This window comes from Mus musculus, chromosome 1 (genome assembly GCF_000001635.26).
Source record: "Mus musculus strain C57BL/6J chromosome 1, GRCm38.p6 C57BL/6J".
NCBI lineage: Eukaryota > Metazoa > Chordata > Mammalia > Rodentia > Muridae > Mus > Mus musculus.
In genome coordinates, this window is record NC_000067.6 from 118,832,765 (window position 1) to 118,857,594 (window position 24,830).

General features: G+C 50.9%; 1 protein-coding gene across 4 annotated transcripts in view; it reads right to left on the reverse strand.

The window, feature by feature from the left end:
* Nucleotides 1-1,296: 1,296 nt before the first annotated feature.
* Nucleotides 1,297-24,830, reverse strand: part of Gli2 (GLI-Kruppel family member GLI2) — a 220,345-nt gene continuing 196,811 nt past the window's right edge. For 3 of the 4 annotated variants that reach the window (XM_030248278.1, XM_006529141.4, XM_011247924.3), the window contains 9 exons: nucleotides 22,672-22,873; nucleotides 21,677-21,893; nucleotides 20,494-20,616; nucleotides 15,619-15,753; nucleotides 13,153-13,302; nucleotides 11,587-11,751; nucleotides 9,152-9,433; nucleotides 7,490-7,826; nucleotides 1,364-5,413 (listed from right to left, as the gene is read on the reverse strand). In XM_030248278.1, coding sequence (XP_030104138.1) covers nucleotides 3,021-5,413; nucleotides 7,490-7,826; nucleotides 9,152-9,433; nucleotides 11,587-11,751; nucleotides 13,153-13,302; nucleotides 15,619-15,753; nucleotides 20,494-20,616; nucleotides 21,677-21,893; nucleotides 22,672-22,873 — 4,004 coding nt within the window. In that variant the 3' untranslated portion in view covers nucleotides 1,364-3,020. Of the gene's footprint in view, nucleotides 5,414-7,489; nucleotides 7,827-9,151; nucleotides 9,434-11,586; nucleotides 11,752-13,152; nucleotides 13,303-15,618; nucleotides 15,754-20,493; nucleotides 20,617-21,676; nucleotides 21,894-22,671; nucleotides 22,874-24,830 lie in introns of all 4 variants that reach the window. The other variant, NM_001081125.1, reaches the window with a different exon arrangement.

Consider the following 24,830-nt stretch of genomic DNA (forward strand, 5'->3'; position numbering starts at 1 on the left):
CCTTTTGACATGGGTGTGGGAACTGAATTAGGGTCTCCTGCAAGAGCAACAAATGCTCTTAATCACTGAGCTATCACCACAGCCTCTGGCTTGTTTTTAATCTGTGTGCACTTGCACTCTCCCCACACACACGTGTGTGTGTGTGTGTGTGTGTGTGTGTGTGTGTGTGTGTGTGTGTGTGTGTAGGCATGCACACTGCCAGTGTAGATGTGCAGGTCCGAGGACAACCTTGTGTGTTGGGTCTTCCCTTCTACCTTGAGAAGGGGGTCTCTGGATTTCTTTTCCACTTCATAGGCCAGGCTAGCTGGGGAGTCTGGTTTTGGATTCCATCTCCCCATAGGTACGCTACTACTGTGTCTGGCATACCTTTTATGTGGGTTCTGGGGATTTGAACCAACCAAGCTATATTTCCTCCTTCTGAGGCTAAATTTGCCCGATCACTGCCCAGGGCTGACTTGTCAATTTGCTGATCCAGGGTTTTTCCTGTTTCCCTGCCAGGAAGCTTTCCTAGGCTCAGGGTTCTAGTCACAGCCCTTCTCCCCTGGCCCTTCACCCAAGGCTGGTAGCGATGTATCCAGGGCTTCCCTTGCCTGCCTAACAATCTCTTTTGCCAACTTTGGTGGCCTGTCCCCTTTCCCACCCTTCACTCCCTTCAGTTATTAATCTCAAGTTCAACCTGATGGGTTCTAGGATCATCAGGAAACAAGGGAATAAGCCTGTGGGCATGTCAGCGAAGGATTATCTAGATTGGGTAAACTGTGCTGGGAAGACCTACCTTAACCATGGGCAGTGCCATCGTACTGGTTGGGGTCCCAGACTGAATGAAAGACATTGAGCTGACCATCAGCATCGTCTTCCTTTGCTTCCAATCTGTGGATGTCATGTGGCCACGCACCTTACGCTCCTGCTGTTGTACATTCCCCACAAGGACAGACTGACTGTATCCTTGAATTTTGACCCAAAATAAACCCTCCCTCCTCATTAAGTTGCTTTTGTCTGCTATTTGATCACAGCATGAGGAAGTAAACAAAACACCCCCAACTCCAAATGGGTATCACCACAGAAACCACAGACTGTGCCTGGGTCTGTATTGAGATCTGGCATACTGGGACTTCAGCTACTTGACTCAGATGTGCTAAGCTCACTCGTATCCCAGTCTTGGCAAACTGTCTGCCCCCACCCCAAAGTGACAGAAAGCAAACAGCCAGTAAATGATTTTGAATTAAGCCTGTCTGGGTTAAGGTGGGGTAGTCAGTTTTGACACTGTTATGAAAAAAATACAGCCTAATTTTTGTTCAAATGCACCAAATTTACTGCCTGGATTCTCATTAACTACTGTCAAGGGAAAAGCAGATCAACAAGATAAATTATGAAAAAATTACTTTTAATGTACAAAAAAGACTTATTTACAAGTTGAGCATGTCATCTCAATTTATAGCATGTAGAAAAAGCTAAAAATGTTTGGCAATATAAATTTGGCTGGACCAAATTTGGATTCACCCACAGTCTATTCAGGCAAGACGATGTCTACACAAAATAGATACAGACAGAATGGGAAGCTAGGGTCTATGTCAGGCAATGAGTCCACACCACAAGAGCCAGAGACCCAGGGGCATGGCCCAGAGCTGTCATTTGGAGTTGGTCCTGTCTCTGGGTTGTAAACAGAGAAGTTTGCTGCCCTGGGACACAGAGGGTCCAGACTCTGTTAAGAAGCTCCTCACCACAGCCAAGGTCATGGCCAGAAGGAAGCTCTGATTGGTGAGGTTTGGTTGGCAAAAGTTTCTGTTAACTCAAAGGAACAGGTTTGGGATACGCACATGTCTGTGGTGGTGGAGGCATGGGTTCACCCTGCAGTGCGCTCTGACTGACTCTTTTTGGAGTCAGTTTCCACATGCCATTTCTTATCTGGGGCCAGGCCATACTGAACAAGCAAATTCAGTTAAGAGTTCCTCAAAGTCCAAGAATCAATGCCTTCAACCTTCCGCTCAACCACAAACCATGCATGTCATCACTGGTCCATGCCAAATAACCTGGAGAGGAGGGTAGAGGTCAGGGGACCAGAAAGTGTGGAGGCTGCAGGTGGTCGCTCAGGGTTGTCTGCTGGCCACCAGCCGGTGTGGAGGAGCCCTGGGATCTCCCATGAGAGAGTGGTCAGATAGTGCACTGGAGAAATAGGAGCGGGTAAACATATGACTTCCTTTTCCTGGGGAAGGCCTCTTCCACCTCGAGGCCCTGCCTATTCCTAGTCCACAGCAACCCAAGGCATGTAGACGCAAGTCTTCTTCCCAGGGAGGGCTTCACTGTATACCTCAGAACACTGTAAACAGGCCAGGAGAGACCCTGTACCCCCCCCAATAGTAAAATACGTGTTTTATTAATTCTTCTCCATTTAGGAAATCTGCTGGTCCCACTCTACCTAAGGAAATGGAGATGTTAGCAAGTAACTGAGGAGACTACAATATCCCGGGGGATGCGCCTTTCTCCTCCGTGGTGAGCAACCTTGACGAGCTTCATGGAAGAATCCAGGGGAAACAGTAATCCCTTTTCCTCCCAGGTGGCAGAATGGCAAACTCATCTTCTCAGAGCAGAGAATATCCAGCATGGTCTCAGATTCAAACCCAGAGTGGCTCCCCTCCCCTCTTTGGGCGTGTACTTGGAAAGCCCCTGGCCAAAGTTCTCTCTCATTAGCTGAATGATAGAGGCAAAGGAGCCAGAACCCGGGAATCTCACAAACACCAGAGGCTGGCAAGCGTCATGTGAACGAGTTTCTTTTTGAATAAGACTTTGGGTGTCCCCTCCCCCCCCAAATAGGCCAAACAGCAGAGAGGATGCCCCTTAATCTTTTCTTAAAACATCTGCAAGAAGACCCCTGGGCATGGCCCAGAGCTGTCATTTGGAGTTGGCCATTGCCCAACCCCTCTCAGGCCTAGTTAACACTTTGGGACAATGAGAACAGACTAGACCCTCATATTCCAAGGGGCTAGTGTTGCTCAGGTCTCCTGTGCCAGGAGCCAGGGCCTTTAGGTCATCATGTTTAAAAACTTGCTCTCTTCAGCCAGGCTGGTGAGCATGGAACTCATGTCGCCCACGGCCATGTTGCTGATGCCCGCAGGGATGGAGGGCAGTGTCAAGGAATTCCGGGGTGTGGTGAGGCGTGAGGAATTCTGGGAGAGATTGTGGAGAAGGGTTGGGCTCAGTGCACCAGAAAACAAACTCGAGTGATCACCATCATCCATGATGGCATCAAAGTCAATCTGGGGGGGCTCCAGGAGCTGGGAGTCCACGGTGCTAGACACCTGGTTGACTCCCGGTGAAGGCAAAGGCTCAGGCTGGATACTGTCTGAGCAAGCTTGTGGTTGTGGCGGCTGGGGCTGCACGGCTGGGCAGCCTCCATTCTGTTCATACATGTGGATCTGGCCATAGTAGTATAGCGTGTTCTGATCTTGTGCCCGCCCTGTGTCCTGAGATGGCTGAGGAGCTAGGGATACCATGGTCCCTGCTGGTCCCTTGGGCATAGCTTCTGCTGTCTCTTGGTTGGCTGATGTGACCATGGCTTGGCCAGTGGTCCTGGCATACAACTGCTGTTGCCCAGAACGTACTCCACGGTGACGGCTGGCCGTGTTGGGTTCCAGGGGTGGCCGAGGCTGCATGAGACCAAAGCCCGCGTTCTGCTGGGACTCCATGAAGCCAGGCTGATGGGATGACAGAAGGTTGGAGCCCTGTTGGTAGCTGTCCTGCTGGGGATAGCTCAGGACTGGGTGAGGTTGTGACACCGCAGCCAGGGATGAATTGGGGACCCCGTGCTCCCGTTGATGGCCATTCATGATGGTGGCATTGGGGACAACTTCCATTTGCTGAGGGAGTCCCAGGTGGCTGGGCTTGGCTGCCATATTGCTGCAGGAGGGAGAAAACTGGTTCAGAGATCCGCTGACAATGTTTGGGCTCAGCTGGGGGTGGGCTTGGCTGTAGCTGGCCTGCGGGCTCATGGCCGCACTCATACCCAGGCACTGACTGCCTGCAGCTGGCTGTCGAGGCTGTTGCGTGTAGCTCCCTCTTGATGCAGAGGGGGCTCCTCGAAGCTGTAGGTGCGGCTGGGTGCTGTCTAGACCTCCGGAGCTGCTCTGCACGGATTGTGGATTATATCCTGGATACTGGCCAAAGGCTGGCTTCTGTTGGACCACAGCCAGGTTGCTGTGAGGGAAAGGAGGTGGCTTCACCTGGGTAGGCAGGGCATCCACGGTGCCAGAACTCACCTCATTCCACTGCACAGGCATGTTGCTCTTGTTGAGGTTGGAGGAGGGGCTGTAGCTCAGCTGGCAGCCCCCGAGTCCAGGAGCAGAAGGACCCATGTTGGAGTCGGCAGCTGCTAGCCTGCGGTGGCCTTGTAGCCCAGGACTGGGCAGCTTAGAGTTCTCGGGGAAGCCAGTACCTTCTGTGGGATACCCCTGCCGAATGCCGTCATCCAAGGTACCACCGGTGTGAGCCTTGATGTACTGTACCACATCATCTGGCAGCACCAGCTCATCCTCCACCAGCCCCAGGTCGCACTCTAGCCCTGGGCCGTCTACCCCAGCAGCCACGGCCTCCATCACCACGTTCTCATTGATGCTAGGGGGTCTGGGAGAGTAGGCGTTGCGGGTCAGGTTGCTGTCTACGCTGGGGTGGCTCTGTACGTGCAGGCCACGCCGATCAGCGCAGGGTGGCAGTGAACCTGGATTCATGTTGTGGGTACTGTGGAAACGTTGCACTCGAGGCAGAATAAGGGGGTCAGGGCGCCGCACAGGGTCGCTGGCCCGCCGTGTGCTGCTGTTTGGCCCCTCGTGGGGGAATGCTGGAGCCGCACCTGCGTAGCCATGGCCATGACCATGGCTATAGGTAGGCCCATCGCTGCCACGCCGTGGCCCCAGTGGATGTGGGCAGGCACCAGGAAGTGCACGCTCAGGAGCATCCAGCAAGGCCAGGCGGGTACGAAGGCTTACACGATCGAGGCCCGGCAGTGGCGTGGGCGGTGGTCCACCTGTGGCCGCTGCGTACTTGGCACGCAGGTTGTACTGCTGCGCAGGTGTGAGGTTGAGCAGCCCTGGGCCACCGCCACTGCACTGGCTGGCTTCACTGGAGCGCCGAGAGGCATCTGTGGAGATGGGGTCATAGGAGTCTGCTGAGCTGGCGTTGTGCGGGCGTAGGCCACCGAGAGGCGAAGCCTCGCTGGAGCGACGGCTAGAGAAGTATGGGGAGATGCCAGAGGAGCGGCGGCTCACAGTGTAGGCCGAGCTCATGGTGCTGGTGGAGCTGTCTCTTCGTTCCTGCAGCTGGCTCAGCATCGTCACTTCGGTCAGCTCTGGTAGCCGCTGGCTGGGCAGCAGTCCTGCCGGTCCACCGCCCCCTGTATTGTTGAAGTTTTCCAGGACAGAACCTGGGGAAAAACAGAGGGGTCACAGGAAGCCAAGGACTGTGCTCCGCAGAACCCAGACTCCCTGATCTGTTTCCCAAAACTAAAGGATCATCTACACCTTGTCTAGTAGAGGTAGTAGAACTAGTAACCAGTTCATCTACCAACCCCCTTGACCAGACTGATCCTGGAGCCCAATCACAAGGCCAGGTCCACAGCAGGCACTCGATGGTAGAAGAGTTCTGGGTGTAAGAAAGGATGCTGAAAACCAGGTGAAGTGGCACACATAATCCCAGCACTTGGGAGGCAGAGGTAGGCAGATTTCTGAGCCCAGCCTAGTCTACAAAGTGAGTTCCAGGACAGCCAGGGCTACACAGAGAAACCACCCCAGTTTCTTTAGCTATATATAAAATTCATCTGTACCTATGAGGTTACAGACAGCAGGGCTCATGAGGGCCCTGGCTTGAAGACTCAAGGTCTTAGGTATCCCAGGTTGGCCTGCAACCAAAGATGACCTTAAACCTCTGATCCTCCTGCTTCTACCTTTTGAATGCTGGAGTTACCACCACACGCTGTTGAGTTGGTAATGAGAATTGAAGTTGGTACTTAGGGCTGTGTGTGTATGAGGCTAACACTCCACCAACTGAGCTTTGCATGCAGTATTTGGTTTGTTTTGAGGCAGGGTCTCTCTATGCTGTATAGACTGATCTTAGAGTAGACAGAGTTGAAGTGAGCCCAAGATTGCAGAGGCCAATCAAGGCCTCTCATAGCACTTCAGGGCTGAGACGGGTGGTCACCTTCCTTATGAACAGTCATGACCTGAGTGCAGGCAGCTGTCTGCAATCCAAGAGATCCCAGACATGCAGTGTTCACAGACTTGTGGCAGGAATCCTTCTAACAGTGGGGCTGGTGGTGTGCCAATCAATGTACACCACCATAGGGGGTCAGCCTGGTGTCTATGTGCCCAGCGGCACTCCAGAGATGCTCTTGGAGATAAAAGAACCTGCTGAACACAAGCCTACCTCCTCTGAGAAGCCACCTGCTCGTTCCCCATGGAAGGCACCTCCTCAGTACATCGGTGGTGCGTCGGTGCTCTATGGCTTGCTCTGCATGTGACTCTGACCCTGGGTCCTTTGGGACGGCAAGCATACTGCCCTTCTTTCCTTAAGCCTTTGCCTTGATGCCCTAAATGCTGAATGGCTAGATAATGAAGGAGACACAGCCTACTTTTAGAGGCTGACAGCAGCATGAAGAACAGCATGCACATTGGAGCTGCACAGACCTGAGCTAAGTCTCACTTACTGCTGGGTTTGATTGAGGTACCTGTACCTCTCTGAACCTGTTTCCTTTCCATGCTGCACAAGGTAGGGCTGAAGTAGACACATGCGTGGAAGGAAGGCTTAGTAGTTGGGCATCACTTGGATCACAGTGCACACACCCCTTTGCCAGGAGAGCACCTCCACACTTGCAGCTTGCCCGCCACTGAGCTCCATCCATACCCCTCTCCAAACAAAAGAACCCAGTCACTTTGATCTCTCCCTCCCTACCAACCCTTAGGAACCTTTGGAGACCAGACATACAACCTACAACCAAGGAACCAGGTTGACCCAGCTTGGACTTGTTTGGGGTGCATATGCAGTAATGTAAACTATATCCTTTGAATGAACTTTTAGGGAGAATCCCCCATTCATCATGTTATACTTGTGTATGATTGAGTGTGCATATGGTTAAAATTAGGGCATGTCCAAACAAGTAAGGCTTATGTCACCTAAGCCTGTCAATCAAACACAAAGCATCATCCACACCTTGCCATTAGCAACCAGCACCTCCCCTTCCTAGACTTCCTAGAGGAAGCCTAGGGCAATACCCAGGAATCTTGAGCTTGTAAACCGGCATGTGCTCATGCTTTGTTCGATTCTGAATAAAGCTTTTCTCTGTTTTGCAATTTTTGTGGGCTTCTTCAGCTCTCTGATTGAATAAGACACCAAGCACTTGGAAGCATCTGATCTGCCTCATTGTGGGCAGCCAGTCACACTGCGCAAGGAGCCAGGAGGAAAAGCCCCAGGCTCTCTCCCACCGGGTCTGTCACACCTCACTCACCATTGACTGGAAGGGGAGGCAGCTTGGTGTTGCGGGTGTGTGGAGCTGGGCCGGCCCACGAGCAGGAATCCTTCAGTGACTTGAGCTTCTCTCTCTTCAGCTGCTCAAAGCGATGCACGGTGCTCATGTGTTTGCGCAGCTGCAGGCCACCAGTGGAGGGTGCAGCCAGGGCTGAGGTGTCAGCTCCTGGACACGTGTCAGCCAGTGCTGTCAGGTCTCCCAGACTCCCAGGCCCTGTCCCCGGCATCTCCATGCCACTGTCATTGTTGGGGGCACTGCCCAGGGGAGAGGGCTCGCTGCTGCAGGATGACTGGGCCCCGGGGCTGGACTGACAAAGCTGTAGGGACAAGGTAGAAGACACAGGGTCGGAGGGCGTGAGAAGTCACCCAGTCCTGTAAACCATTCCACACTCCTACCATGCTCTGTATGCTTGGGCAGGGACATGAGGAAGCAGGGAACCGCTTTAAAGAGGCACTTGAAGACTGTCCCTTGTGTGCCTGTGTAAGGTCATTAAGTCTAACCGTGTCCCTTTTCTGATCGAAGCAGCAGGCAGACAATGACACATCTATTCTCTTTGCTAGGGACTGTGGATGTGATGTGCCTAGCTACTTGAGTTCCTGCCTTGATTTCCCTAGAAATGGTGGGTAGGAATGTAGAGCTGTAACTCAAATCCTCATCGCATGCTTGCCCTGCTTTGCTTTTTCTTAGGGTCTTTATCATGGCAACGGAAATGAAACTAGACTATTTGGCTCTCCCTCTGGGCTGGGCTGGGCTGGGCTTGGGCAGGCAGACAGACATGGAACAGCACAGAACCCTGCAGCATCCAGTGCTGCCTGAGATCTGGGCTGGGAAGCAAATTCTGTATGTAGTAGTTTGAGGCTCATCTCTGGGTCAGATGATTTCCCTCTTCCTTGGGAAGATGCAATAGTGCTACACGCTGAGTTTAGGGGAGACAGTCCCAACAATCATGGTGCCCTTCACAGTTCTTTGCTCTATCTAGTTTAGACACACCCCTGCTCTCCCTTGATCTCCACACCTCACCCCTACCCTCCCTTCTTTCCCATACCTGCCAGCCTCATTCTTGCTGCCTACCTCCACCTATTCCCACAGCGCCACCTGATACCTGTCTCTCCAAAATCGAGTTCAACCTCTGCCCAGCCAGGAGCACTAAACAGCACCCAGCCCACCCTCTCTCCCTGGATGCTCCCACCCCATTCCTCTGCTCACCTCAGTAGCGTCTATCCTTAGGGGAGGTACAGTTGGGAAAAAGAGGTGGAGACAAAGAACAGGTGGTTAGAACAGAAGGAGCACAGGCTAGAGTGGGGAGGGCACAGACAGGGAGAGAGGGCTGGGGACCCACAGTGGCACCCGGGTACTGGAAAAGAGGCAAATGCATCCTGTGCAGACTGGCCTGGAGGAAGGGCATCTCCCAGCCTCAGCCTCAGTTGCCCAGCAGGAGCTGGGTCAGAGAAGGTGAAGGAAATAAGACAGGGTTCATGAGGGGGTGCAAGGTGATAAATGAGGAGAGCTGAGCTGCAGTGAGATGGGACATCGTTTTGTTCTTAGAAGGGGGTGCTCTAGTAGGATCCTCAAGAGGAGGTTGGGCTTCTGGGCCTCGTGCAGAGCCAAGCTCTGCCAGCTGGCCACCCAGCTCTGTCTTACCCCGGAGCTCTCTGTCTTGATGGCTTTGATATGTAGGCAGTCCTCCACAGTGTGGCTGGTGCTACTGGCCTCCACACTCTCCTCAGGTCCCCGGCCACCTGGCTCGGCGCTGGCCTCATTATCCCCATTCTCCTTGAGCAGTGGAGCACGGACATGCACATCATTACGCTGTTTCTTGGTGACATGGGCGTCTGGCCCATGGACAGTCTTCACATGCTTGCGGAGTGAGCTGGGGTCTGTGTACCTCTTGGTGCAGCCTGGGATCTTGCAGATGTAGGGTTTCTAGGAAAAGAGTCAGGCCTGGGTTATGGACGAGGACCCAAGGACAAACTCTGAATGGGTGCTATAGCTGTTCTGAAGTCATTCCGTGTTCCCTGGCAGGCCTGGAGCAGGGGTAAGTGCTCTAACACATTCACGGCCTGTGGGTTGAGTGCACCAGGTCAAGTCCGTAAGAGCCTGGCCTTCCATCTGCCTTGTATACTACCCTTGCATGCAGGGGGGTTACAGTGTCAAAAGAACTGCCAAAAGAGGCTGGTTACATAGATCAGAAAGAGTATAGGAAAGACCCACGTGCTCCCGGGAACTAAGACAAGGATATCAGTCTCATTAGACTTTAGCAGATAGTCCTTAGCAGATAGAACCAAGGAAACTTTAAGTAACCTGTCCACTTGGGGCACACCTGAGCATCTGAACATCTTCTTTCTGTCCTTGGCTTGCACACACTCAAATCTACAGACAGAAACCACCACCTAATGTCCCTAACCCTGCATATATCTTCACACATGTATAACATACATACACACATGCACATACACATATAAACCACCTTCATTCATATCCACACAAACCCACACTTGGCCCTATATACACTATATATGTGCATCCCACCACACACATGTAAATGCACAACACACACATGTAAATACCTCCAGACATATATACATGCTCCTGTATCTACATGAGCATAAAGTAGTTATATACATGAACACCTTTCATCTGCACTGACATATGTACCATTTTCATACACACACACACACACACACACACACACACACACACACACAAATGTTCTATCTTTGGTCTGCCTGAACTACAGAAATTGTATAACTGAGCAGGGACTAGGGAGTCCTGTTGAGTTCCCTCTCTCTTGGGCCGTCTAGGGGCTCCGCTTGCTCCAGGCAGACCGATGATGGCCTAGTGGAGCCCAGGCAGCCTAGCCTCTGCAGCAGGAGTTGCCCGCCACATACGTCATGTACCTATAACACTAGGGCAGCTGTTTTGTAGGCATATACCTACTTGTAGGTAAAGCAATGGCCAAGGATGGTTTCATAGCTTCAGAGTGGCCAGTAGGCCTGTGACACCACCGAAGGTTGTGTCTCCTCTGAGTGTTGGTTTCCTTATCTGCGGCAGAATCCATTCAGTGGCCAGAGAAGCAGGTGGGGGAGGGGCACCTGGCATGTGGTTTGTTCTGGTTCACTTTATCTATTTAGAATCATGTGACGGACTGTCTGTCTTGGACTGACATGTGGGCATGTCTGTGGGATATTGTCCAGAGTATGTCTTAGGACATGCTCAGAGCCTTGAGACCAGAGCTCTTTTTGGCATCATGCACCTTGACTTTTGAGAAGGGCCTCTCATTGTCCTGGATCATGCTAAGCTAGGCTGGTTGACCAGCACACCCCAGGGATCTGCCTGTCTCCAGCTCCCCAGCACCAGGATTAAAAGGACGCAATACTACATCCAGCATTAAGGCCATTCTGTTTTTATCTCAGTTTCTGCAGTCCTTGTGGGGGCATCGGTAATTGTTACAGACACGAAGGAACTGAGGTACAGAGAGTGTCAGTGTGCTAAAGGAACTTTATGGAGCACCTGCTACATGGAGGAGAGGCTGTGGTATATAGAGGGAGAATTGCTGGCATGCAGAACTTGTGGCTGGTGGGGGGAGGGGCACCTGCATATGGTTTGTGATGGTTAGCTTTACCTTATTAGAATCATGTGGGCAGAGAGTCTCAGTGAGAGATTGTTTTGGACTGGCCTGTGGACAAGTTTATTGGGTATTGTCTTAATTAAGCTAATTGATATTGGAAGACCCAGCCCACTGTGGGCAGACCATTCCCTAGGCAGGAGGTTGTGAACTGTATGAAAAAAGAAATGGAATCTAGTACAAGAAATCAAGCAAGTAAGCATGCATGCATTCATTGTGCTCTTGAAGAATATGATTAACTGAAGTTCCTGACCTGACTTCCCCACAATAGACCTTAACCTGGAAGTCTAAGTTGAAGTGAGTCTCTTTCTCTCCAAGTTGCTTTTTGTCAGGGTATTTCACCACAGCAATAGAAATGAAACTAGAACATGGTTATCCACTAGTCAAGGGTGATGCATTTATACATGCCAGGGCCTCTGCATGCATTTCTGCATATCGCAGCCATGCGTACCTCATTGGAGTGAGTGCGGTTCTGGTGCTTGGCGCGGTCTGAGGCATTGGAGAAGGCTTTGTTACAGCCTTCGTGTTCACACACATATGGCTTCTCTCCTGTGTGTGAACGCAGGTGTGTCTTCAGGTTCTCCAGGCGAGAGTAGGCCTTGGAACAGCCTTCGAACTGGAAAGAAGTGGACTGGTCAGATAGGACACTCCAGATGCATGGCAGGCAGCTAGACAGACTCAGGGGCTCCCCTGCATCTCCTACCCTGCTCCCACTCCCACCCCCATGGCACACACTCCCACTTGTGCACCCCAAAGCATGTGTTTTAGTAATGACAGTTACCCTCTTTTCTAGAAAATACTGAAAGGGTTGCAGTATAAAAGTAACTTGGACGCATCAAAGACCTTGGTGGGAGAGCTTTACTGTGAAATACAGGAGCGTGCATGCACGTATGTATTTGTGATATTTACATGAACAAAAGCACACATTTATAAGATGTCCAGTCCTTCACTATTTTATAAACCTGTTTTATAAACCTGCATATGAAAGTTTGGATTACTCCATAGTCTTATTATCTTATTATTGTATGTGTACAGGAGCTTTGTTTGTATGTATGTCTGCACATTACATGTGTGCCTGGTCCAAAGAGCTGAAGTTACAGCTGGTTGGAAGCCACCATGTTGGTGCCAGGAATTGAACCTGGATCCTTGGGAAGAACAGCGAGCACTCTGAAATGCTGAGCCATCTCTCCAGTTCCTGTTTTGTTTTTATCTTTGAGACAGGATCTCATAGCGCCCAGGCTGGCCTCAAACTCAGTGTAGCTAAGGATGGTCTTAAATGTCGGGCCCTTCTGCCTCCATGTCCCAAGCGCTGGGGTTATAAGCATACACCACCACCTCAGTGTATGTGGCCTGGGGATGGAAATCAGGGCTCACACATGCCAGGCCAGCACTCTTACCATCTGAGCTATGCTTGTCCCTGACTCCTTCCAAACTCTTATAAGAACCAAAGCAGGAGGGTCGGCTAAGCCACTGTGACCATGGGTTAGGTAATCATTTCTTAGATTTGGCAGCTAAAAATTGGATTTTGCTAAATCAAGCTTTTATGCTTCAAAGGAAACTATCAAGAAAGTGAAGACAACACACAAAAGTGAAAAAATATTTGCAAAAACTGTATGATTGATAATGATCTGGAGCCTGGTTACAAAAATAATTCTTATAACCAAGCAACAAAATAACAAGTATTGATTCCCAAAGAAGTTGTACAAATAGGGGCTGGGGGGATGGCTCTGTGGATAAAGGGGCTTGCTGTCAACCCCGATGCCTGGATGTGTCTCTGGGACTCACATGACGGAAGGAGAAAAGGTCCTGACAAGCTCTTCTCCGACTTCTATTTCACCCCTTTCTCCTCCTCTGCCATATAAATAAATGTAATTAAGATGTTTTTAAGTATACAAATAGCCAGTTCAATATTATTGGTCATTAGAAAGCACTAACTGGGACCATAAGGAAGAGCAAGGGGTCAAGGGACACAGGGCCCAGCCGTGTCCAAGCGTCTCTGCAGGGGGAGGAGGCTCACCGTGCACTTGTGTGGCTTCTCACCCGTGTGTCTGCGCATGTGAACAACCAGCATGTACTGGGCCTTGAAGGGCTTCTGCTCTCTCGTGCAGGCCTGCCAGCGGCACACGAACTCCTTCTTCTCCCCGTGGATGTGTTCATTGTTGATATGCTGGAGGGCGGTAAGACAAGGCAGGGTGGGAAGGTGAGCACGGTTCGTTCTCTTCATCTGGGTCCATCCCGTGCAGAGCCCCTCCTCTCACAGACCACCTCCTGCCCTCAGGGACCATCATCCTATGCCAAAGTCTCTACCCTGGGGCCTATGTAGCACCCGCCTTGGTGAGGAGCACTGCAGTGACTGTGTATCTGTGTGTGGGTGGGGGGTGGGGGTTATGTGTGCACAGCACATTCGTGGATGGGGCTGAGGACAGCTGCCGAGCCCCTCATGGCCTTGGTGGGGGAGGAATGACATGGCTCCTGCCCCTGGGACAGGGCCAACTGGGCATGGGGGGAGTGTAGCTTAATGGTAGGATACTTGTCTATCACCCATGAGACCCCTCCCAAATACTTCTATGTGATATATGAGTGTGTGCATGTTTGTATGTGTATGTGCTGTGTCTACAGGTGTGCATAGAGGCCAGAGATCAACACAAGGTGTCACCCTGTCACTTTCCCCCTGGATTCTTTCAGACGGGGTTTCTCCGTTCTCCTGGGTTTATTAATTCAGCAAGATCAACTCGCCAGTGGTATTCAGGGAGCCTCTGTCTGCGCCTCCTCATGCTGGGATTATAGAAATGCACCACTGCACTTGGCTTTTTATGTGGCTGTCGGGGATCCGAATTCCGGTCTTTAGGCTTGTATGACAAGCACTTGTCGACTGAGCCATCTCTCTGGCTCCTCCTCTAAGTTTACTGATGATTAAAGGAGTCCACACATCCAGTTGAAGCTCAGGGCCTGACCTGTGTGGACATGGTGACTATGGGGATGCTGACGTACAAGCTAAGTGTGCAGTGAAGCAGACATACTGATCCTCCGGCTTGTGAGATGTATAAAGGAGGTTATCCTATCAGTGGAAAATAGAGCTTCCTCAGCTCCGTTTTTGAGGGAGGCTAGAGCCAGATCCTGACTCTCAGCTTCGGGCTCTAGGCCCAGTGCCTGGCTGACACTGGGGCTAAACAGCCCCGATGAGTGAGGTGGGTCAGCCAAGGTCACAACAAAGCCACAGCCTGACTTCTGCCTCTGTATTTTTACAAGGTACTCCTGGAAAACGTAAACCCGTGAGCTGTAGTCTCTCCCAGACAAATACATTTGCCATTTACACTGCTATCAAGGAGCTGAGTAACATGCTCTGGTAACACCATGTCCTAGAAGAGGAAAGGCCACTGGCCCGATGCCCTGTGCAGCATCCCAACTGTCAGCATAGATACCACCACCTTGGGAGCCTGTAAGACAGCAGCCCTTTGAACGTCTAGAAAAATCTTCTCCTATCAGCCTCCCTTTCCATTCACAAAGCCTTTCAAATGAGAAAAATGCTTCCTGACTACGCCTTTCATTTTTTTTCTTATTGGTTTACTTAGCGACAAATTGTTAATAATGGACGGGGAGTCTGGCTTGCCATCCATCTTCCCAGAGAGCAGAGAAGCAGTGCTAGGCAAAGGCAGGTCCTCTTTGTAGAGCAGCCTGCTTTCCAGGGCCAGGTAGGAGTGATCCCCTAGGGCCACAGAGATATCCCTAAAACAGTCCTCCTCAGGTCACAGCAGGAGTCTAACTAGGGGATCCTGTCCACTGGGTACTGAGGCAGAGACTCTCACTGGTCTGTAACTCATCAGGCCGGCTAGGGTGTTGGCATGCATCTTTCTTGGCCGCCTCACCAGTACTAGGATTAAAGGCATCTGACACCCCCCACCCCACCCCACCCCCTTTGTAAAGGGTTCTTAGGAACTGGAGCCAGGCCTTGCAAGCACTTTGTCCACTGAGCAGTCTCTCAATCACAGAACACATCTTTTTACATTGTCACCTCTGTATTTTTGCTTGAGCCCAGTCCTAGCCCAAGCATTGTCCCCGTTTCCCCAACCTAAGTGCTTGAACCTGCAATGCACAGTTCTGATTGCTACCTCTGCCTTCACTTGCTGCAAAGAGATTGGAAATATAGATTCAAGTTCTAGAATGAACTTCATGTGCATGCGGACTGCAGTTCAGAGCACCCAGTTTTGCTGTGCACCTCCTGTGGTGTGTGTGTGTATGTGTGTGTTCTTCATTATTCCTTCCCCTTATTCTCACACTTCTGTATTTTCTTGGATCTTCACATATACTACATATGTGTTTGGGGTAGGGTGAAGGGCCTCCAAGGCACCTGGTCACCATACCTCCCATTTTCTAGGGGTGGGGGTCCCCCTTCAACCCCTTTGAAGCACAGGCCTTGGAAGGCTCTAGGTCCATTGTGGTTGGGGCTCTGCATCCCTGGGTGGGAGCTGGGGACAGAGCTTACATGCACCAGCTGCTCCTGTGTGTCATACTCCTTGGTGCAGTCTGCCCAGTGGCAGTTGGTCTCGTAGATGACCACCTCGGCCTCCTGCTTACAGTCATCCCTGTCCAGGTCTTCCTTGAGATCGGCCAGCTGCTCCTAGGATAGGGAAGACCACAACCACATGAGCCATGCCTGGTAGCCTGGTCCTGAGGCTAGGCTGAGATGAAACTCAAGAGTTCATACCAAGGGCCCAAGGCTGCACACATGTGGACACACATGCACACATACAATATATGTACTTGTGCATACACACACACATATGTACACAGTGCATGCATACATCTGTACACATACAACATAGGCACACAGAGTCACACGCCACAGCCTCTTTCCTCAGCTCAGCATAAGGGAACCCCTTGTCACAGGCAACTGTCCTGGGCCCTTCCTGCTCTCTGGTCATCATGAAGAGATTCTAACCAGCACTGCCCCCACCCCCACCCCACCCCTCATTTGCAAGTGGAAGAAAGGAACGTGGGTTTGGTTTCTGTTGCAGGTAACTGAGGCCCACAATCACTGGCGATGTGGAGATGGAAACTCCATTAAGTGTGTGAGGTTCCTGCCTGGAGAACTGCCTCCCCCTCCAAGTCCTTTTCCTTCTAAATATTTTTTGTCATACTGTTTCTTCTTTCTCAAGTGCACTATGGGCACTCGGCTCACATCAGCACAGTGCCAGCATCTGCCAAGTGCTCTGCAGAGAAAACGCACACCCCTTAGACCCTTAGGCACCCTTCCCTGCCTCAGCCCTTCTTCACTCTTGTATCACAGCTAGGGAATCTGAAGCTCAAGGAGATGTGGCTTCTCCTCTCCATGGCCGATATGGGGACTGGAGTAGCTTAGATATGGACTTGTGTCTCCGTTCCTATTAAGGGACCCTCAACGGAGGGACTGTCTAGATTGGAATGGCCTGTGGGCCAGTTTGGGGGATTGTCTTGATTGTTAATTGATGCAGCAGGACCTGCGGGTGGCACCATGCCCCATAGAAAAGCTAGCTGAGCGTGAACCAGCAGGCAATGCCCTCCGTGGCTTCTGCCTTGAGTTCCTGTCTTGGCTTGCCTCAGGGATGGACCTAACTTGGACGTGTAAGGCAACAAACCCCTTTCTTTCCTACTTGCTGTTGGTCAGAGTGATGTCATGGAAATGGAGCACTCGTTTGACTACATTAGTGTTATGAGGCTATTTCAAAGATGAAACTTAGAGAAACAGCCTCATGTCACAGTGGACCTGTCTGGAATGGGGGTCATGACCAGGGATACATTCTCCAGGCTGGGAGGCAAGGTCCAGGGAGGGCCCATGAAGTCTAGTGAGATCAATCCAGTGTTTAACAGGTCTCCCAGGCATCCTGGGAGGCAAAGTAAGGCCAGAAGCAATGTTACAAAGACAGCTCCCCCCCCAACCCTCGCTTTTTTTTTTTTTTTAAGTTTTTTGAGACAGTTTCTCTGTATAACTGGGTATCACGCACCTCACTGTATACATCAGGCTGGGATTAAAGGCATATGCCACCTGGCCATGTTCAACTTATTTTTAAAAACAGCAGGAATGTATCCTGACTCTCCTGGGTTGTGGCTTTAGATCAAGAACATTTGCCTAACACACATAAGATACCAGGTTTAATCCCCTGTGCTGCAAAACAGGAAAATAGACACAAGGAAGAGCTTCAGGGAAACAAGGACAGTGCTGGCTAACAGGGACAGGCTCTTTGCCAGGTTAAGGACCGGAGTGTCCACTGGCATGGTCACTCGTGAACAGCAAGCTCATCTCAGAACGACAACATTTCCCATGGTGGGCCACAGACACAGGAACTCTCTGATATTGCTACAACCTTTTCCAAAAGGGACCCCGGGTTCACCATCAGGGACCCTCTGAACAAGCGCCCTGGCTGTGCAGAGAACAATGCTGCTACTATGTCGACGTAAGCAACCTCTGCACTGAGGTCAGTCGGAACACCTCACTTCCGGGTTTCCAGCAGCCAGCGGCTGTTGAGATGAGAATGTAGAGAGGTCTCCTAGTGCCCACAGTGCAACAGAAGAACATCTGGGATTATCTCCCCTACACATACACTGCAGGCCAGCTGGCCTAGCAGTGGGCTGCCCCAAGGCCAAGGCAAGGATCCTCCCAGTCTGCAATTTGAGGGCTTCAGCAGAAAGCACCATTACCTCTATCCTTTCTGCCAAAGGGAGGCAAGTGAACCACACATGGGACGACATGGACCCGACTCTGAGGGAAGGCCTTCTGCAGTGCCTGTGAGTGGACTGCCTCCCCGGGCTCCCATCCCTCACTTATCTGAGAGAGGGACTCACAGAGCGCCAGCCTGGCAATACTATGCTGCCAAGGCTGGCCTTAGTCCCCAGTCCTCCTGCCTCCTCCTTCAGGGCTGGGATCCCAGGAATGTACCACCATGCCCAGTTTGCTTTCATAGTTTCTCTGCATGTTACTGGTACACAGGAACGTGACTGACTTCTGTGTGCTCATTCTGTATTCTGTCATTTTGCTGCAAGTGGTTTTCAACTTAGAGAGTTTTCCAGTGGAGTCTTTAGGGTCTCATCCATGTCATCTGCAAATAAGGGTGTTCTGACTCCTTCCCTTGCTATTTGTATCTCATGTGTTCCCCCTGCCATAATCTCATGTGCTGACTGAAACTAAGCACTGTGTTGAACAAGTGTGGGGAAAGCGGACACCCTTGTCTTCCTGATTATAGTTTCATCTAGTATCATGTTGGATGAATGTGACAAACTAATCACAGTAAGAAAATTAATTAATCGATCTCAGAAAGACAAATACTGCATTCTGTCTCTCACCTGTGAGACCTTGACTTTATAGGTGCATAGAACCCTATCTGCACAGGTGACATGAGAGTAACAAGGCCATCAAGGGGAGTGGGGGAGGGGCTAGGGGTGAGGGTGGGGTGGGGTGATAGTGAGGGTAGAGGGAACTAGGCTATGGGGAGAATATGCTTGAAATGCCTTATGCACTTATACGAAACTGTTCTTATGCAAGTGTGTGTGTGTGTGTGTGTGTGTGTGTGTGTGTGTGTGTTTTCAGGTACACTGTTGTACATGAATTGAGGGCCAGAGGACAGCCTTAGCTATCACTCTTCACTACCTACTTTGTTTTTGTTTGTTTGTTTGTTTGTTGAGACAGGGTTTCTCTGTGTAGCCCTGGCTGTCCTGGAACTCACTCTGTAGACCAGGCTGGCCTTGAACTCAGAAATCTGCCTGCCTCAGCCTCCCAAGTGCTGGGATTAGTGGCATGTACAAATGCCAGAACTTGCTGACGCGGTTAGACTGGTTGACCAACAAGGCCCAGGGATCCACCTGTCTCTGCCACAGCTCTGAGATTATAGGTACATGTCCCTGGATCCAGCTTTTTACATGATGCTAGGGATTCGAACTCAGGTCCTCACACTTGTATGGCAAGCACTTTACTGACTGGATCATCTTCCCAGCCCCTTGCAAAAGTTCTCTCTCTCTCTCTCTCTCTCTCTCTCTCTCTCTCTCTCTCTCTCTCTCTCTTTCTCTCTCCTCCTTCCCTCCCTCCTTTCCTTCCTAAGTGCTGTGGGCACAGGCAAGAAGAAGGCCTCTGGGTGGCTTTCCTAGAGCATAGGGCAGTAATGAGGCCCCACCCATGGATGGTGAGACTCCAAGGTACTTAGCAAGCACCCACCGTGGTGCCCCTCCCTGTCCTCAACATTTCTGCATGTTTATCTTCCTGGATATGTGCTGTCCTCATCAATTTCAGCACACACCCCTCCCCGTGATGGCCAGCCTCGTGGAAACTATGCATCATGTTCTGACTAGTGCCGGTGTCAGTGAGGGGAGAGGAATTTGTCATCAACCCCTCTGTTTGCCTGACAATAAGAGGACCTAATATTTCATGAAAATTAAGTGCCTAGAGCATGCCTGATGGTTTACAGTCTTGATAAAGGATAGACCAGCAGATGCTGGGAGCCAGGGACCAGAGGGAGGCTTGAGTATCCTTGGTGACTGTGCATTGTGGACTAACAGATGGAGACTATGCCACTGTGAGGGCATAGGGCTCAGAGGTTTAAAGTCAAGGTCAGCAGCGGCTAAGCCTTTTGAATGCCAGAACCCTGCATGACAATGAGGGTAGCAATGGCCTGTGTGTCCTCCTAGGAACAGAGTGAGTAGTAGGACTTCCAAGGGCCCCTCCATAGAGGCTGGGCCCAGTCATGCTGGCTCCCTCACTACCAGGAGTTATCCTTCCCACCTGAAGTGACCCAGCAGCCGGCATTTAAGTTACCCAGGAGCACCAGCACTAAAGGATCTAGTGTGAGCAGTGGGCTCCAGGAGAGGGGGCAGCCTTGAGAACCAGAGCCACTTAGGGGAACGTGAGGAGCTCAGACTCAAGGCTGAGGCTGTATGTGTAGATAGTTGAAGTCTGAAGGAAGTGGAAGGGAAGAAAACGTTAGTATTCATTCATTAATTCAGTCATACATATAGTAAGATGGAAGGGTAGATCATTTGTTCATTCATTTACTCATTTATATTAGATAAAAATGATATATGCTGAGGCGAGAGGAACTGTGCAGGACATCTGTGAGCTCCCCCACACTAACTCTCTAAGTTCTGCAGATGGCCATCAATCCACTTACCCATTCCATTTTCCATCCATCCATCCATCACCCATCCATCCATCCATCCATCCATCCATCCATCCATCCATCTACCTATCCATCCTTGTATGAAGGCATGCATCCATTCATCCATCCATCCACTGCTTCCTTCTCCCCCATCCATTAACCACTAGGAGCTCAACAGCCAAACCAGGAGATCCAGCCTGGTCCCAGCCTAAGGACAGTGGCAGTGAGCAGCAGGTTACCTGTGTCAGTCCAAGCGGGGATGCTGGACGCAGGCCCTCAGCCTCAGTCTTGACCTTGCTCCGCTTATGAATGGTGATGGGGTTCACGGTGCTGCTCACAGCTGACTCGCTGTTCTGCTTGTTCTGAGGGAGACGGCAGAGGACAGTCTGTCACATAGGCACAAGACAGAGGACCCCCAAATTCCATGGGCTGTGGCTCTACAGTTTACTCACATAGATCACCATTTATGTGTATGTGTAAACATATACATGTATGCTCATATGTGTGGAGTACACTGTATATCTGTGTGTATGTGCATGCACGTACGTAGAGATAAGAGGTTCCTCTCAAGTGTGTTCCTTAGTCAGCATCCATTTTGTCTTTTTGAGGGTCTTTTACTGGGACCTGGGACTTAGGCTAACAGTTAGGCTAAGCTGGCTGACCTGTAAGCCCAGAGATCCACCTGTCTCCACCTCCTCAGAGCCACTATTACAAGCATGCACCAACACGCCTGGATTTTCTTTCTTTTTTTACTTCCTTATTTCTGAGACAGGGTCTTTCTGTGTAGCCCTGGCTGCTCTGGAACTTACTATGTAGACCAGGCTGGCCTTGCACTCAGAAATTGGGCCTGCCTCTGCCTTTTGAGTGCTGGGATTAAAGGCGTGTGTCCCCACTGCCTGGCAATGCCTGGCTTTTTGAATATGGATGCTGGGAGTCAAACTCAGGTTCTCATGTTTGCAAAGCAGCTCGTCAGCCACTGACTTATTATCTCCCTAGCATTTCCTCCCTTCTGTAGTTTGAAACATCAAAAACTGAGTCTCTTAGATTGGTCCTCCAACCAGGGCCAGCCAAGACAGGAGTGGGGGGTGGGGGATGTGGGGTGAGGGGTAGGGGAAAGGGAAGGCACCTTGTTTCCCATGATGTATGTAGTGTGTCTCCATGCAGCACCCCTGCATGAGAGGGTTTCTCCATCCCTTTTAGTTATTTGGACAGAAGACAGAACTGAGTGACTAGGAGCTTACCATGGGCCCAGGCCAGGGCTTCTGGCCCAGTTTAAGGCCCTTGCCATCATGTGATCTCTGTCCTAAAAGCAACCAACCAGTCAGGCTAAAGTGCAGAGATCTCTACCAGTTCCTAGCATGAACCGCCCTTGGGGACGGGGTGAGCAGTGAGGACCCACCCCAGTTTCCTGCACCCACCTACCTGGTTGGCATCATTTAGACAGTTGCTGCTACTGCTGCTGAGTTGGGTAGGCATGGTGCTGATGGAGGTGAGAGTCATGGGCTGCTGGGCCAAGAAGGTGGGTGAAGGCTGGATCAGGGGTGGTGTGTGTCCAAAGGCTGAGCCCAGGCCCCGCTGCTGGCTCAGGATCTGCTGGTAGGCCACAGGATTGATGGGGTGGGGAAAAGTGAAGGCTGGGCTGCAATGGAGAACAGGAGAGGATAGGGGAAGGAGTGGGTTCACTGCCAAGCCAATATCCTTGGCAGAGAGGACTGTATTCTGAGGTTCAAGATGGTAAACATGCCTTGCAAACGGATGTCCTTAGCCTTGCTGATCATACCTAGCTCCTTGAATGCAACCTTGAGCTTGCAGGACTCTCCTGTCTCCACCTCCTTCTGCCCAAAGAAGTGCTGGGCTCTGGATACTTGTGCTATGCCTGGCCATTGACAGGAGTTCTGAGGATTCAAACTCAGGTCTTTCTACTCACATGCCTAGTGTTTCTACCTACCACATTGTCTCCCCAGCTTCCAAGGAGGCCACTTTTGACCTTGGTTACCTCTGACATCATGACGGAGCCCCTGGTGGCAGACTTACTACATAAGGATGTACTCTGGTGTTGGTGTGAGTGTGAACTCCCTGTGTCACGATGGCTTTGTTGTTGTTCTTTACAGAACGACTCTCATGTATCCCAGGCTGTCCTCAGACTCACTAGGTGCTATGATGACTGGAATTTGTCACCATGCCTGATTTTATACAATGCTGGGAATGGATCACAGAACTCTGTGCATCCCAGTCAAGGACTGTACCAAAGAGCCACATCCCCACCCTCATTATTGCTTTTGAACTACCAATACAGTTGCTAGCATGTTGAGACACTAGTATTAAGTTCTGTATTCTCCAGTGTAAAGTTCCACCCTGCAACATGGCCCCAGACCCGGCTCCCCGTTCTCAGCCCACTGCTTACTATTGGGGCTCACCTGAGGGCACCAGCAGACAGATGTCCATAAGAGCCACTGGCTGCTGAGCTGCTCCTGGAGTTGTTGATGTAAGCTACCAGCGAGTTGGGAGAGGTCCGAATCATGCGTTGTAGGTCGAGGCTGGCATCTGAGAGCGGGGAGATGGACAGAGCCCGCTTGCGGCTCAGTCGTGGGGTCACACGTGGACTAGAGAATCGTGATGCTGGGAGACAGCCAACGGAAGGCTTGTTAGTATCACAGATTCTCCACCCTCTACACATCATGAATATTCATGATTTCTCCATGCCATGGCGTGGTGGTGGTGGTGGTGGTGGTGGTGATGGGCCCTTTCCATAATTGAAGAGAATCTCACGAGGAGCAGACTGAACAGGGTTACAAGTCACAGGACCATGAGCTTTGTTGCAACGGTGGTCACACCAGAAACACCCCCCCAGGGGGGTTCACATCTGAACCCCCTGATAGAAACTTACTAAGCAGAGCTTTGTGTGATGCTGGGCTCCTGGCTGAGACTTCTTAGTCTCCTGGGATTAAAGGTGTGTACTACCTTGCCTGGGCCTAAACTCTCCATGGCCACTGTGCCTTGAGATCTCCATGGCAAGATCCAGATCAGAAACTTGTGTCTCCCAGCCTCAAGATCTGGATCACAGGTGAGCCCTCCTATTCCACATTGTAGACTGGCTGCTCCGCAGACCCTACTGAGAAGTCTACCATGAGAGACCAGGGAGGCAAAAGAGGAGCAGCAGGGAGAGGCCATGTGACACACAGATGTGCTCACGCTTGGAGACCCTAAGTTCTGGGCTACTGAATGGTGGAAATGTGTTGTCTTAAATGTGTACACCTCATGGATATGCATGCATATAGCCCTGCATGTAGGCACACGCACATATGTACTATAATGGCTATTCATGGTTGTCAACTTGACTATATCTGGAATGAACTACAATCCAGAATTGGAGGGCTCACCTGTGATCCAGATCTTGAGGCTGGAGGACACAGGTTTCTGACCTGGATCTTGGCATGGAGATCTCAAGGCACAGTGGCCATAGAGAGTTTAGGCCCAGGCAAGGTAGTACACGCCCTTTAATCCCAGGAGACTAAGGCAAGGAGATCTCTGCGTTCAAGGTCAGCCTGGGACAAAGCAAATCCCAAATCCAGGCATGGTGAAATACACTTTTAATTTGGGCCACACCTTCTGCTGGAAGGTAAGGTCATTGGAAGAAGGAAGATTCACTCTTCGACTGCTTGCACTTACTTGCCAGCACATCTGTTGGAACCTACTTCTACAGAAGACCAGCTCAAACAATTAGCCTCATAGGCCTGAGCCACTACGAGATCCTTGAACTTCCCAACCACAGCTGCCCATTGCTGGGTTAGTTGGACTACAGACTGTAAGTCATCACAATAAATTCCCTCAATCTCTCAATATAGAGACATCCCATAAGTTCTGTGACTCTAGAAAACCCTAATTCACACACACACACACACACACACACACACACACACACACACACACACACACTGTTCTTTTCCCCATCATCATCACCCCCCACCCTCCCAGGAATTCTGGATCTCTCCTTTAGACAAAGTGTCCTAGAAGTGGTCTGACATCACTAGATGACTGTAGTCCCTATTGCTTCTTCACTGCCTCAGCTCACACTTTACAGCAGGGGTCTTATGGTAGCAGCACCCTTCAGGGCTGCCATAAGGTGTAAAGTTAGATGACGAGTGGCCTGAACCGTAGCAAATTAAGGTGAATGCTGAGATGTGTCTTTGCCTTCTAGAAATCTACAAGGAGCAATGGTTGCCCTGACTTTCTGGCCTCCCTCTGGAACCTCCGGGCCTTCATATATTATGTGTTGGCTGCAGATGCTGCCTGTAAGAAGTCCTGGTCCTGCCCAAATGCTGAGCAGGACATCATACAGACATCCCCAGCTTCCCTCCAATCTAGGCAACATGCCGTATTGTGCACACTTGCTGTGAAGTCATACAGAGTTCTGAGGGTGGTGCCTATGACCTTGTCCACATGTCTGTGTGAGCTGTCTAATTCCCAGGGCTTCTTTGAGGGATACGGATGGGCAGAGTGGACCTGAAGTTTAGGGAAAAGGAAAGGCCCAAAGTCTAGAAAAGATGACTGATCCTAGAATAGTGACCTACAGCAC